Source organism: Zea mays, chromosome 5 (assembly GCF_902167145.1).
Source record: "Zea mays cultivar B73 chromosome 5, Zm-B73-REFERENCE-NAM-5.0, whole genome shotgun sequence".
NCBI classification, from domain to species: Eukaryota; Viridiplantae; Streptophyta; class Magnoliopsida; order Poales; family Poaceae; genus Zea; species Zea mays.
The window spans coordinates 155,912,008-155,925,529 of NC_050100.1; the positions used below are offsets into that span (position 1 = coordinate 155,912,008).

The window sequence follows — 13,522 nt, forward strand, 5'->3', positions numbered from 1 at the left end:
CAATCTCGCGAAGACCTGGAACATTCCTGGAATATAGATAATCTTCGCAAATTTTTTGTTAAATCCTCAAGGCCATCACGCCCTTGTAATTCACCAAACATTATCATTCCAGCCCACACTCTTTTCCTCCCAGGGGGTGAGGTTTTTAATGAGGCGGCGCCATGTAATATACAAGCAAAAATCCCTCGCAAAAAACTAAGCCAATGTCGAAAAAGACCGCATCAACGGTCTTCGGCATTCGACCACACCGACGTCACCACGAGGGGCAGCGCTGACTACCCTCGCGTGCGACACTCCACGCAAAAGTCGCCTACGGGTGCAGCTGGAATAGCACAATAAGTGCGCAAAATCGCAGTCTTCTCCAAAAGACTCCCCGTGCAAAAGTCGCCTGAGGGTGCAGCCGGACTCTCCACGCAAAAGTCGCCTATGGGTGCAGCCGGAATAGCACAATAAGTGCGCAAAATCGAAGTCTTCTCCAAAAGACACCGTGCAAAAGTCGCCAAAGGGCGCAGCCGAACTCTCCGTGCAAAAGTCGCCTACGGGTGCAGCCGGAATAGCACAATAAGTGCGCAAAATCGAAGTCTTCTCCAAAAGACTCCCCATGCAAAAGTCGCCTACGGGTGCAGCCGGACTAGCATAATAAGTACGCAAAATCGAAGTCTTTTCCAAAAGGTTCCCCGCGCACAAGTCGCCTCCGGGCACGACCGGATCAACGAAGGCACGCAGCTTCATATAAATTACGGTTACATACATACAGCGAGGGCATCGCACTTTACATTGGCTCAACCTTCGGGATGATACCCATCTCCCTGTAGTTGAACAGCATTATCCTCAGCTCCTCACCCTCAAAAAGATTTCGCAACTCCCCCGCACCTACACTCGCCCCAGCCGGCGAGGACAACAAATCCCGTTTGCTAGCCCCGTCCACACGAAGACGACCACCCTCCACCTCACTCACCCTCCGTTTCACCACCGCCCTTCGCCACCTACGCCCAGCACTCGGACCAGGAAGAACTTCAGCACCCATCACACGCGGACAAGCCTCCGCCGCAGCCACATCCAAGGCCGCAAAATAATCCAAGTCCTCATCCGAAGACTCTTCCGACCACACAACCGAACTCCCAGAATCATCAAACTCAAAAAACTTAGACATGGAATCATCAGAATCATTTTCAGCAACCACGGTTGAAGCCGCCACAAAATTAGCATTGTCAGTAGCGGTTGCGTGCGCAGGCCCAAAACCCTGAACCTGCGCAGCAACCGAGGTTCAGTAACGCGTAGACAAAATTTACAAACTCCTCTGCACCCATTTAACTACTTAGCCACCTGTGAAGGCACGGCCGCGGCCGTGGGGTCTTCGACTGTCGGCTCAGCCACCACCTCCGGGGCACCTTCGACCGTCGGCGCAGGGGCCGACACAGGGTCTTCGCCGGCCATAGCAGTCACGGGCACGGTCGAGGGGCCTTCACCGGCATCCAAGGGCAGCACCGGATTGACCTCCGCAGCCTCGGACGGCACGCCGACCAGACCTCCAAGGTCCTCGACGTCCTCGGCACGCTCCATCTGCAGCAACAACACATTCACTCAACAAAAACTACACATACCCACACGCAACCAACCACACAAAAAATAATAACCTTCACCTGCTCTCTCGCCCGGTCGGATTGCTCCCTGACAGCCTCCTGACCATGCGCCCCCACATCCTATCGAAAAGTGCCCCCGCTGACTGCTTCACAACAGGGTCTTCGGCCTTGAAGATCTCGCATTCAAATCTCTCGTCTGATTGGTCGAAGACCTCGTAGTGTCTGCAGCCCTCGCGGGACAACGCATTCACGGCCCCCTCGCAGGTGACGAGGGAGGCAAAGGACATGAAACCCTCGACGATGGTCGGGAGCACGAGCAACTCCTCCTGTAACCATTCGAGGAAGCGAAGGCCCGCCTCCCGGTCAGGCACCTCGAAGTCAGTAGTACGCGCACCCAGCTCGCGGTACGAGTCCACGAACTATGCGAGCGTCCGCTCAACCTCCGAGCACGTAGAGGCCTCGGCCTTGTCCACGCGGCCGCGCAGGGCATTGAACCTCGCCTCCCACTCCTCGGCGCGCTGGCTGGCGAGACTTCCCTCTGCCTGCGCCACTTTGGCCTCTGCCTGCGCCTCAGCGATGGCCTGGTTCGCCTCCTTCCTTTCCTCCACCAGCTGGAGCCGGAGGTCCGTCTTCTCGGCCTCCAAGGCGGCCACTTTCTCCGCCAGCCTGCGGTTTTTGCTCTCCGCAGCCGACTTCTCCCGGACGGCATCCGCGTGCTGCGCCCGAAGTCTCTCGACTTCGGCAGCCACGTCCGCAGTCAGGACACCAGACGCAACACGGTCGGTGAAGTCGGCCGCCTGACAAAAGCACATGAGACCCAACTCCTCATGAAAACAACAAACACCGAAGTCCAGCTCAACTTACTTGACTCAGCTGCTACGACAGCCGCTGCGATGCCTCCCTCAGCCACTGGGACATGGTGCCCGCCACGTCCTCAGCGGCAGCGGCTGTCAAAATCTCGCTGCTTGCGCAGAAGGCGGCCCACGGGTCCTGCACGGTTCCCCTCGCCCTTACCACCACCGATGGCGAAGTGGTCGCCACCAAAGGCGGGACAACAACCATTTGTCCCTCGCCCGGCCCTGCAATACATCACCGGTCAGAAGACCCCCACAAAAAAAAACTTACCAACAAAATAGTCCTCCACGCTGATATTCGTTCCGAAGTCGGCAACACGTTTCCCCGGCGAGGGCAGCTCCCGTACTTTCGCAGCCTCGACCGGGGGAGGCTTGGTCCCGCCAGCGGCGGCTGTCTTCGCGCTCGCCGACGACTTGCCGGATCCGGGCGCGGCCGGTTTTGCAGCCGGCATCGGCTGGCTGCTGCCGGGGGCCACAGCCTTCGCGCTCCCCCGCGCTCTCTTCGCCTCACGTCTAGGATCTGCGATCCTGATAACCGCTTGGCGCTTCTGCGCAGCGTCTTGACGGTCCTTGTTCATCATTGCCGACACAACAGCAGCAATATTTCGTCCGTAAGGGAAAATCCTCAAGCCACGAGCTATACGAGACGTAGACATGTCTTCGCCCTTCGCCCAGGGGATCGGAAGATTCTTTGGCCATCGACCCCCGGTAACCTCCAGCATTCGCGTCGAAGACTCCCGGAGCTCGGGCGAAGATATCCTTCCCCTGGGGGCCACGCATGTCCCCATCAACTCCACAGCAAAAATATCAGACACCCCCATTCCCCCACCGTAGTACCTAATTTCCTCCTCTTAGCGACCGGGGCAGCATCCTGCGAAGGCCCTTCGTCGGTCCCGCCCATCAGTTTCTTCCCGCGGCGGTCGGCGGCGTCTTCCCCGGGATAACCACCGTACGACAACCGGTTCAATCCGAAGACCCGATTCAACCTGTCATTGGACCCACGGATATCCTAGCTCTGCAGACCCTCTGTCTTCGGCACGTAGCGCCCCACGATCCTCGCCGCACCGTCTTCCGCTTCATGCACGAATGCGGCGGGATCTCGGCCACGCAAATCCAGTGCGAAGGCAGGACTTCGCACCAGCTGCCCGCCCCGGGAGGGCATCTCGCGAGGGCATACTTCGCCCAGCGCTCAGCCATGCGCCAATGGCCATACCCCATACCCGACAAATTCCTCAACAAGATCGCGCCCGCTACTCATGCGGGCAGCGCACCGAAGGGCTCCTTCGTCTTCATCATCCTCCGCTACCTCAAACTGCGGGTACACTACGTAATAATGCGAGCACATGATGGCCACGGGGAGCCCTGGGTGGTCTTCGACTGTGCCTTCGGAAACGTAAAACCAGAATTCCCACCAGTTGCCCTATTTATTGCGGGCGCAAGGAACCAACTCCACGACTTCCATCGAAGTCTTGCCGGTCTTCGGCGTAAATGTGCACGATCCAAATTGTGTAATCTCATGTCCAATTTTCCTCTTTTGCCAATACAGACAACAATGTTTTGCGAAGACTTCCACAGAGGGCTGACTGCCATACGAAGTCGTCGCCCAAACATACTTCGCCAGGGCCACCACGGCATTCGGCGTCAGCTGGTGGACCTGGACCTCGAATCTCCGCAGGACCTCCGCCACGAATCGATGCGCAGGCAGACGAAGGCCAGCGGCGAAAAAAGCCTCAAAAACGACCAACTCCCCTTCTGGCTCGGGGACCTCCTCCGCCCCCGGGACACGCCCCACTCCGCTGCCAAAATATCCAAGCTATTGCATATCTTGCACGTGGACCGAGGACATCCGCGACACGCCAAACTCCACTGTATCACTAGGACGCAACTCCTCCGCCGCCACGTTGCTTAGTGTATCCTCGGACGATGTGCCGGCCGGCGGCGTATCGGCAGCAGAAGAGGAAGAGGACGGCATGGCTACGTACCGTCGGCGGCGGCGGGCGGTCTGCTTCACGCGGGCCAGATCTCCGATGAGCGGGAGCAAGGAGGGCAGGCGAGCGATCAAACGGTTTCAAGAGCAGGCTAGGGTTTTATGGCACGCAGAAAGAGTACCTGACCCGCGCCGCCCGCCCCCTTTTTATACATAGGACGCGACGCTTCGGGAAACCCGCAGTCCAACAGTGCCGCGTCCGTCAACGGTCACATCAAAAACCCACACGGAACCACTTCGAGCGAGGGCAGCGTCTCCACCATCTAGCGACGTCTTCGGCACCAGATGACTTAGTCGAACTGGTCCCTCGGAGGGCAAATGTTGGGCCGAAGGCGAAGACGCTACCCTTCGCTCGATGCCTTCGCCGATCTCGCCGCACCAACGGAGGCGAAGCGACCGGCAGTTTCCACCCTTCGTCCGACACGCCGCAAGACGAAGGCCCACGACGAGGTCGCCCCGTCTCGTGTCCTCGTCCAACACGAAGGCCCACGCGGAATTCGAACCATTGTAACAGGCCCCGCGCGGCTGAGTGTATTACGGGCCCAATTTGTAAAGGCTTTTCTGTAATGACAGTCTGTAACCCTGCTTTATGGGAATATTCCGGGGATGACCTAGGCGCTTGAGGGCACATGCGTCCTTAATCCAAGACGTTGGGTACTCAGGCACCTATAAATACCCCCGCACAGTGCCCTTGAGAGGCTAGATTAACAGAGCAATTGCCTTCCTGAGCCGAAACCTTGTTTGCATTACTTTCACTCCCCCGTTGGATCAACTAGCTCGGGAGAGCAAGTTCCAACATCTAGCTCGGGAATATTTGAGCATGTAATATTATTCACCTCTACCATTACCAATCCATTAAACATAAAGAGGATGTAGGATCTTATGCATTTGTAGCCCAAACCTTTGTAAATATCCCTTGTGTTGATAGCTAAGTCAGTACCTAGGATCAACGTGCCTTCAACTTGTGTTGTGCTCTATCCTTCATTCAACAATCCTCTCGGGTACCTATAATACTTCGATGTCATTATATGACATCGGTGTGTATACATAGGGAGTGTGTGTATGTCTATGAGTGTTTATGATGCTTAACAAGAATCAAAGTTAGGATGGTCAATCCAATAAGGGAATGTATTAGGTGCAAAACAACCCATTGGTGCAAAACGTGCAAACCAACACAAGAATGAAAGTGGGAGGACCTTTTAAAAAACATATTTCAAAACAACCCTTCAACCTCTTTGTGGATATTTTTAAAAGGTCCTCCCATCTCTATTCTTATGTTGGCTTGTACAGTTTGCACCAATAGGTTGATGTGCACCTAAGACATTTCCATCCAAGAAAGACAAAAGTTTAGGGGTGCAAAATAAGTACTCCTAGAAATAAAAAAACTAGAAATATTTCTCCTTTTGCAACATAGGGCTAGTTTGGTAGGGCTCCTCCTCAACCTAAAGTGTTCCTCTAGAGGACTAGGAGCACTTGAGAAGGAGCCAATTTTGTGTCTTTGTATCCTAGCCACGAAATGGCTTTGGCTTCCTACTATTCACCATAAAATGCTTCTCCTCCTATAGTTTTTGCTAGGTCTCCTCACGCTCGCACAAGATGCTATCCAGGCTAGAGACGGAGTCGTACCAAACATGCCCTTAAAAAACTTCACGGGGCGTTTGGATCCCTTCATTTCAGAGAATTGGAATTCACTCAATAAAGTAACTTATTTAGTTTGGAATTTGATATTCCACCACTTTCCAAAGTTCAGATATAAGCCTATCTCAAATTCATGGGGTGGAGGATGGAAAATTATTTTATGCATTAGTAGAATTTGATTCTACTCTGTAACTTACATGACGTTCTTCGTCTCACTCATCTATAGTAAAAATGTAGCACATAAATATCTCCGACATCTTGCTAATAATAGCATACAAATATATTTTGCATAAAACTGAATTAGCTTAATTGATATATGCCAAAATTACTATTGTTAGAATGGAATTTAATTCTAATGATCCAAACGGAGCATCAGGGATAATTTAGAAAACATGTTTCATTTGCCTCAAATTGGAATGAAATTAGGGAGAATGCAACATTGTGGTGTATGAGTATGCATGGTATAGTTGTCAATGGTGAAATTTTATTCTTTTGTGGGGAGGTTTATTGGATGCATTCTATAGTTAGAAATAATTGAATTTCATTTTCTCAAGTGATAAAAAATCTAGGTGAAATTGAACTTTATTTTTTCTTTTTTATCTAAGAGGCAAATAACTTTCATAAACATTTGTAAACAGTTCAAACTAGCTTTATTCTCATAAAACTTATTCCATTACATAAAATTTTAGCCATCCCTCTTTATTAATATTGTCATATGTTAATATACTTCTCCGTTTAAAATCATATATGCATGATGTATGTCTAGATTCATAACAAACTAGTTTTTTACTCATGCTTCGCTATGGTTTCTATATATCATATAGGCAAACATTGTTGAAATAAAATAGTTATTCAAACACGATCTAAACTTATAGATTGGTTGAGTGCGAATGGCGAGGTATGTGGTGCGGGATTAGATAAGATAAAGTTTTTCTCTTGCTTTTTTCATGCTCGTGACATCTGAGACAGCGAGGGAAGAGGTAATGGACCATAGATGACTAAATGGGTTGTGTCTAGCGGGCTGGCCTAAGGTGCACCCTATTTAATAGTGCCACGATCCAGCCCCATACGATTTAAATTGTGCTGTGCTTGAGCTGCCTTCTTTGCTCGCAGTGCCGAGCCGATCCGTCATAATTTTTATTTTAAATTTTTTAATATATATATATATATATTTGTAGTGCCATGAATGTGTAATTTTTTTTGATTTTTTGCTGGTGTGTGGGGTGAAATTGTTTTCCGCGTGTGGAAGGGGGACGAGCACACGTGGGGAGAAGAATGACACATGAAGGAAGAAACTCCTACTAGAGATGTGATGCAAAAAATAAAACAATTTATAATTTAGAACGAAAAGAGTATTTGCTAAGTTATTAAAAGTTACTCACTCCGTTAACCTATTTTTTCCGTGAATATAGATATACATAAAAAATATATTTATATGTTACTTAATATATAAATATATGATTAGTTTAAAACAAATTATATTTTAGTATGAAGTGAGTAATAGATTATAATTTAGAGCGGTAAAAATATTTATTCAGTTATTGTAACTCTCAAATCTGAGGGGCCTAGACCTCCCAATAGTTTCCAGAGAAATAAAGCCCAACATCTAAACTGGGCCATCAAAACCCGGTCCATACAAGCGCATTGGTTGGGCCTAATAAAAGCGCCAACTGCATATCATCACCTATCACCTGTCAGGTTGTTAGTGGGGATTAACTTTAGAAGAAGGGATTAACTTCCTCTGGCCCACACGTCAGCCACCACGTGCATCGTCCGGCCGGTGAGGGACCACCGCGGCAGCTATCCTCGGCGCCGCGCTCACGATTCCGGAATCACTCCCCACGCGATTCGATCCTCTCGCCGGCCCAGGCATCGTAGAATCCCCCCACCGAAAAAAATCAAGCGGGCATACAAAGAGCGCGTGCGCAGTGCTTGGAATAGGTGGGTCGAACTTCGAAGGGGTTCGAGGACTTCAGCTATGGCATCTGTGGGACGTGCAGGACGAGGAGGGAAAGGAGATGGAGGGAAGGGAGAAGGGTCGCTGGCTCGCAGGGCGTGGAGGCAGTACCTGCTCCAGCTCCAGCAACATCCTCTCCGCACAAAGGTTTTCTCTTTTGGTCATGTTCTTGGATTTTGTTCACTCTTTCGGTTTCGGGAATCGGTAGTGGGGGATTGTTGAAGTGGGTTGCTTTGGTTGGCTGCCACGCGTAGATGATCACGGCGGGGTGCCTCGCCGGCGTCAGTGACTCCGTGGCGCAGAAGCTCTCTGGGTTCCAGAAGATTGAGAAACGCAGACTCCTGCTCAAGATGGTAAGGACGCTGCCTTGAATTTAGTTTCTGGTACATACAGATGCAGTTACTGGGGCAACTGCATCTTTCCTTGTTCATTCATTGGGAGAATAGAACATTTAGTTATATCAGAATAGAATCAGTTTATGGTGATATACTGATTTATAATGTAATGGGAATTCCCTAGATCAACTCAACTGTAATTTCTGATATACTGATATGTAAAGTACGGGCAATTCCCTAAATCAGCTCAATTATAATCTTGCTGTTCTAGCCTCTAGGAGTGAGTAGCTCTATTAAACTGGTTCTAGGGGAAATTCTTGGGAGGACGTGGAGGTGCAGTTGAAAGATGTATTGCTTGAATTCTAGTCATTCAGCAACTAGTTCCAGTTCAGCTGTTGAGTTGCAGCAATGTGAATGTCATCTCCTTTGGCTCTGTATCACTGTGTGATTTATGTTGTCGTAAGTTGAAGTTGGAGATAATTTGTTGGGGAACGATAGAACTTTTATGGTTTCTTAATGTTGAGTGAAGCATGAATCGTTAGTTTACACTACCAAATGAATGTTGCTACTTATTCAGAATCATGTATGATTATCTGGCCATTTTTCAAAACAAAAATCCACACCACAATTTCACTTTTGGGTTATCTGCTAGTTTCCTCTGCCAAATTTTGTAAAGATGATCTGCAGCCCAGTTATGTAGGATTTCTTCTATGAGGTTGAGGCTCTTTTCTTTTGCGAAGAGAGTGTCTCACTGGTGGTCTCATGTCTTGTCATGCTTTCAAAAATATTTTAGGAGGATATTGAGTTTGAGTCCAAATGAAACTGAAAGACATTTCACAGTTAACTTAAGCTACGGTCTATAATTTTTTTACTTTGTTTCATTGATCGCCAAGAAAGAGCAGGTCTAGTGCAGTGGTGAGAGTTGTCTTACTGAGGGGCTGTTTAGCACAGCTCTAGATTCCAGCTTCAACGTGAAGCTGTAGTGTATAATATACATTTGAACAGTTTTAAAAAATATTTTTAATATAAATAATAAACAAAATGACTTATCTAAATGTACGCTAAAAGTTTGTAACTTCAGCTTCACGATTTTCTGAAGCTCTTAATGACCTGCTTCATCAATTTCACCAAATTTTGTGTAGCTGAAGCAATCCCAAACTGGGCTTGAGTCACCAGGTCACGAGTTCGAAGTAGTCTCTCTGTATTTACGGGGGAAGGTTTTATCCCTTCCCCGGACTCCACTCATGTGGGAGCCTCCAATACTGGATCTGCCTTTTCATTGATTGCTGAGAAACAAATGGCACTCCACATACTCTATTCCAATCCATTCATGTATGATATGCTTCAGCCCAAAATAGTTTATTTGTGTATGGGCATCTTCTTTTATATCCCTCTATTCTTTTATTTATTATCCTTGTTTACATGTACCTATGTATTATAATCTGACACCATGTTCTGATGATATATTGCAGCTCTTTGGTTTTGCGTATGGTGGCCCATTTGGACATTTCTTGCACAAAATTTTGGATTACATCTTCCAAGGGAAGAAGGATACCAAAACCATAGCAAAGAAGGTATATCTTTTTCATTGGCAATTTGGACCACAGCGTTCACTTCTCTCCATGCATGGTATGCATAAATAGTTTGTAGTTCTACTGCAAACTATAAAATCCAGAATTTAAAATAAAACATCAAGTCAATATTTTGACTTAAGTAACCAGCTAATAATTGGGAAGAAACGGATATTAATGTTTAAACTGCAGTAAACTGTTGCTCATAGTAGCATTCTTTTTTCTGGTGGTAGTAAAAAGTCCTGTACTTTGTTGTGACATTTTTACTAGAACACGACAACCTCGTGTCCTGATGAATTACTGGCAATGTTTTTTTTTCAGAATTCACATAGATAGCTTGCTGTGAAATTTATAGAGCGGTAGCTTCTTCAAATTAGTAGCCAACTATCCCTTCCCTGCGACTTAATGATGGGATTTTAGAGCCTTTTTTAGTACAGGGAACCTGCACTCATGTGGGAGCCTCTGTCATTGGGTCTTCCCTTTTTCGGGGTTGAATTAAAGCTATACTTGTTGAAGACCTTGTCATACATTTTTCATGTATGGTACTCTTTTCAGGTGTTGCTGGAGCAAGTGACATCTTCTCCCTGGAATAACATATTGTTCTTGTTCTATTATGGATATGTTGTTGAGAGTAAGTGTGTAACTTAATTAGTTATGTTGGCATGACTTCATACTGAATTTGCATTTGCATCCTCAAAAAAATTCCCTCCCAACCTCTTTCCTGTCTGGATTTATAGCTTTGATCACATTGTCACTTGTCAGTCTCCTATGACATGATAACATCACAAGCATATGTTCTTTGATTATGCAGAAATATGAGATCACAGCAATGCATCTTGAACAATATATCCATCTATCAAAATATAGCATCAACGTCGATTCCATATATGTTAAGTCTTGCCATACTTTTCCAGTTCATACATACTTATCCCATCTGCCAATGTAGGGAGGCCTTTGAAGGAGGTGACGACCAGGGTGAAGAAACAATACCCTTCTGTGCAACTCAGCGCTTGGATGGTATTTTTTTTTTCCTCCCTTCCAGCATCGATACTTGGCTTTTGAGTTTCTCTCTGCGGACGCTTCATAAATCTGATTGAAACGCAGTTTTGGCCGATAGTTAGTTGGATAAACCACCAGTACATGCCTTTACAATTCCGAGTGATCTTCCACAGCTTTGTCGCATGTTGTTGGTAATGTCCTTTTGGCCTGAACATTTTACAAGAACCTTTCCCCCCCCCTGATGTGCCACTTGTTATCTGAATATCTGCCCATCTCCCTTTTCTGCCTGCGCAGGGGGATTTTCCTGAACCTTCGTGCAAGGGCCATGTCTCTGAAGCAGGCCTAGATGGTTTAGAAGGAACGTATAGCATCGTAGCTCCTGCCCGGTGCTAACTAAAGCAGCCGAAGAAGGAGGACGCTGGATGCTGTATCCTGTACTGTTACAAAAACCGTTGTTTATTTCCTGGTAGTAGTCGGTTTATTTGATTGTCAACGCATGCGAAGACAGATTATGCTTTTGTAAAAAAAAAAATTGTGATGGGAGCAAAGTATGGTGAATTCGGTTAGCTTTGAGGACCAGTTCGTATTCGTTCATTCATTGTTCAGCTAAATGGTCATGGGACTGTTCCAGCGTCCACCGTTCTTGCTTTGCTGGTAATCAAACCTGTTGCCTGACCGGATGCTCTTGGCAGCTCCATTCAGACATTGGACCTTGAAGGATTCAGAACTTCACACTGGGCGACTGGCTGCAATTCGCCGTGCAGGACCGCCTGCAATTCAAACTGGTTGTCACAGCAGACACCACAAGAGACCTAATTAAACCAGACAAGTTCATACCAACTTTCGTGAAAAACATTCTAACTTCCTTAGCAGTCAAAATATATTATATCTGATCAAAATTATAGAAACTACAACAGCATAATTAATTATACTTATTTCATGTTATAAATGTTATTATTTCATCATATGAATTTGGTTAAACCGGAGATGCTTTGACTTTTAGTAGAGTTTGGGTAATTCATAATTAGAGATGGATGGACCGATGGAGTATATCGTTCTGTTTGTTTTTTTTTTTTTTGGTCGTTGAAACCGTTAACGTGGACTGACCGTGCCGCCGTCTCTGAACCGAAGCAAGAACAAGTCGTTGCCCAGATGGCTGCTGGCTGCTCGTAATGGGCAACCGTAGGCTTGACAATTCAATTACACTACAAATGAACATCGGCTTTCAAGGCGTTCGTTTGCAACGTCGTCGCTCGTCAGCCTGTCTTGCCAAGAACCCGCGTGAAAACCGGACTGTCTTGCCAAGAACCCGTCTGAAAACCGGACTGAACCAGCTCCGGACTGAACCAGCTGAGGCTTTGTTCGGCTATTGATATTACATGTGTATTGGAGTGTATTGGGTGTGATTGTCATGTATTTTGACTTATTATGGATTTAAATCGTTTCAATCCCACCCAATACATGTGGATTATCACTAAAACAAACAAGCCCCGAAGGATCAAAGGGTTGAAGGGTCTCCTTCCAAGGAAGAACACACGCCACCCAGCCATCATCTTGGTGGTGCCAAAACTGCCAATCATCAGGGGCAGCATACAAGACAATATCATCACTTAATCTATTCTTCTCAGCTAAACGAGGCGGATGGATGCACACAGACTACTCTATGTTATTCAAAAAAAAAATGAAGTCGTAACCTTCCATTTAGAATTTAAATATGCTAGAGATATGCTATTTAAAGAAGCCTGGCGGCCACCCAAAGCAAAAAAAAGACAATCTTGTGTTCATGGGCTCCAGAAAGGCATGCCACTGATTGATCCTACGAGGCATTGTATTTTAAGGAGGTGGTGCACAATATCAACGCTACGGATATGTGCCATCCTCGCGTTAGGCAACTTAGGCCCCTTTTGGAACGCGGGGATTTTAGAGGAACTATATAGAATTTTTATAGAAAGTAGTTCATTTTCATAGGAAAAATACACAAAACAACAAGAAGAAAAATCCCGCGTTCGTCTTTGCTTGTAGTGGGCAGCTTTAAATGTTAGCCAGCTCAAATTAGTTATATTCAGAGATCTAACATTTAGAGTTTAATGTGTCTCTAGCAATTACCTCTAAATTTTATTCTCTAAAAAATATTCACCATCCTTTACAAAGATTTTGTTCTCTATATTCTTAACGTCTCTAGCAGCGTCCTCTAAATTATATCATCTATATTTCATCATCTACACTATATCAACTATAATAATAAAATATATTTTTTTACTGAGCAACAATTAATAAACAAAGGCTATGCAGCGTACCTTCTTCACTTGTTTCGTGATGGCAAAAGGACACGACGTTGGCTTGCACGCTGATGCTACAGGGAATCGCTAGGAATAGCGCATGCGACCAACATCCGCTATTTTAGCGTGCGCTTTAGGGCGCGTTGTTGGATGGCTATAACGGACGTTTGGTTCGCTAAATATAGAGTAGATGAGCATACAGGGTACCTTGCTGGAGCTGCTATTTAGATAGCTAAAATGAATTGTGTGGGCAGCTTCAACCATCAAGTAAATATTCTGTTGCTTATTGTGTGGTGGTTTCGAAAACACAGATACCAGA

General features: G+C 46.7%; 1 protein-coding gene across 3 annotated transcripts; it reads left to right on the forward strand.

Moving 5' to 3' along the window:
- The first annotated feature begins 7,748 nt into the window (after positions 1 to 7,748).
- LOC100286187 (peroxisomal membrane protein PMP22) lies at positions 7,749 to 11,910 on the forward strand. 3 transcript variants are annotated; one of them, NM_001159075.2, is made up of 7 exons: positions 7,752 to 8,166; positions 8,274 to 8,372; positions 9,827 to 9,928; positions 10,481 to 10,556; positions 10,872 to 10,942; positions 11,030 to 11,115; positions 11,219 to 11,626. In NM_001159075.2, the coding sequence occupies exons 1-7, from the start codon at positions 8,041 to 8,043 to the stop codon at positions 11,268 to 11,270; spliced, it is 612 nt and encodes a 203-aa protein (NP_001152547.2). In that variant the 5' UTR covers positions 7,752 to 8,040; the 3' UTR covers positions 11,271 to 11,626. The 3 variants fall into 3 exon arrangements, with proteins under 3 accessions (XP_008643876.1, NP_001152547.2, XP_020409014.1); XM_008645654.3 differs by lacking the exon at positions 11,030 to 11,115 and having other exon boundaries at positions 7,749 to 8,166; positions 11,617 to 11,910; XM_020553425.1 differs by lacking the exon at positions 8,274 to 8,372 and having other exon boundaries at positions 7,758 to 8,166; positions 11,219 to 11,518.
- The last annotated feature ends 1,612 nt before the right edge of the window (positions 11,911 to 13,522 follow it).

Bases quoted from the DNA above. Each gene is read 5' to 3' on its own strand.
- LOC100286187 (NM_001159075.2), top strand. From the start codon at position 8,041: ATGGCATCTGTGGGACGTGCAGGACGAGGAGGGAAAGGAGATGGAGGG. The intron at 10,557-10,871 runs GTAAGTGTGTAA...CTGCCAATGTAG, and splicing joins TTATGGATATGTTGTTGAGA to GGAGGCCTTTGAAGGAGGTG. The intron at 10,943-11,029 runs GTATTTTTTTTT...ATTGAAACGCAG, and splicing joins TGCAACTCAGCGCTTGGATG to TTTTGGCCGATAGTTAGTTG.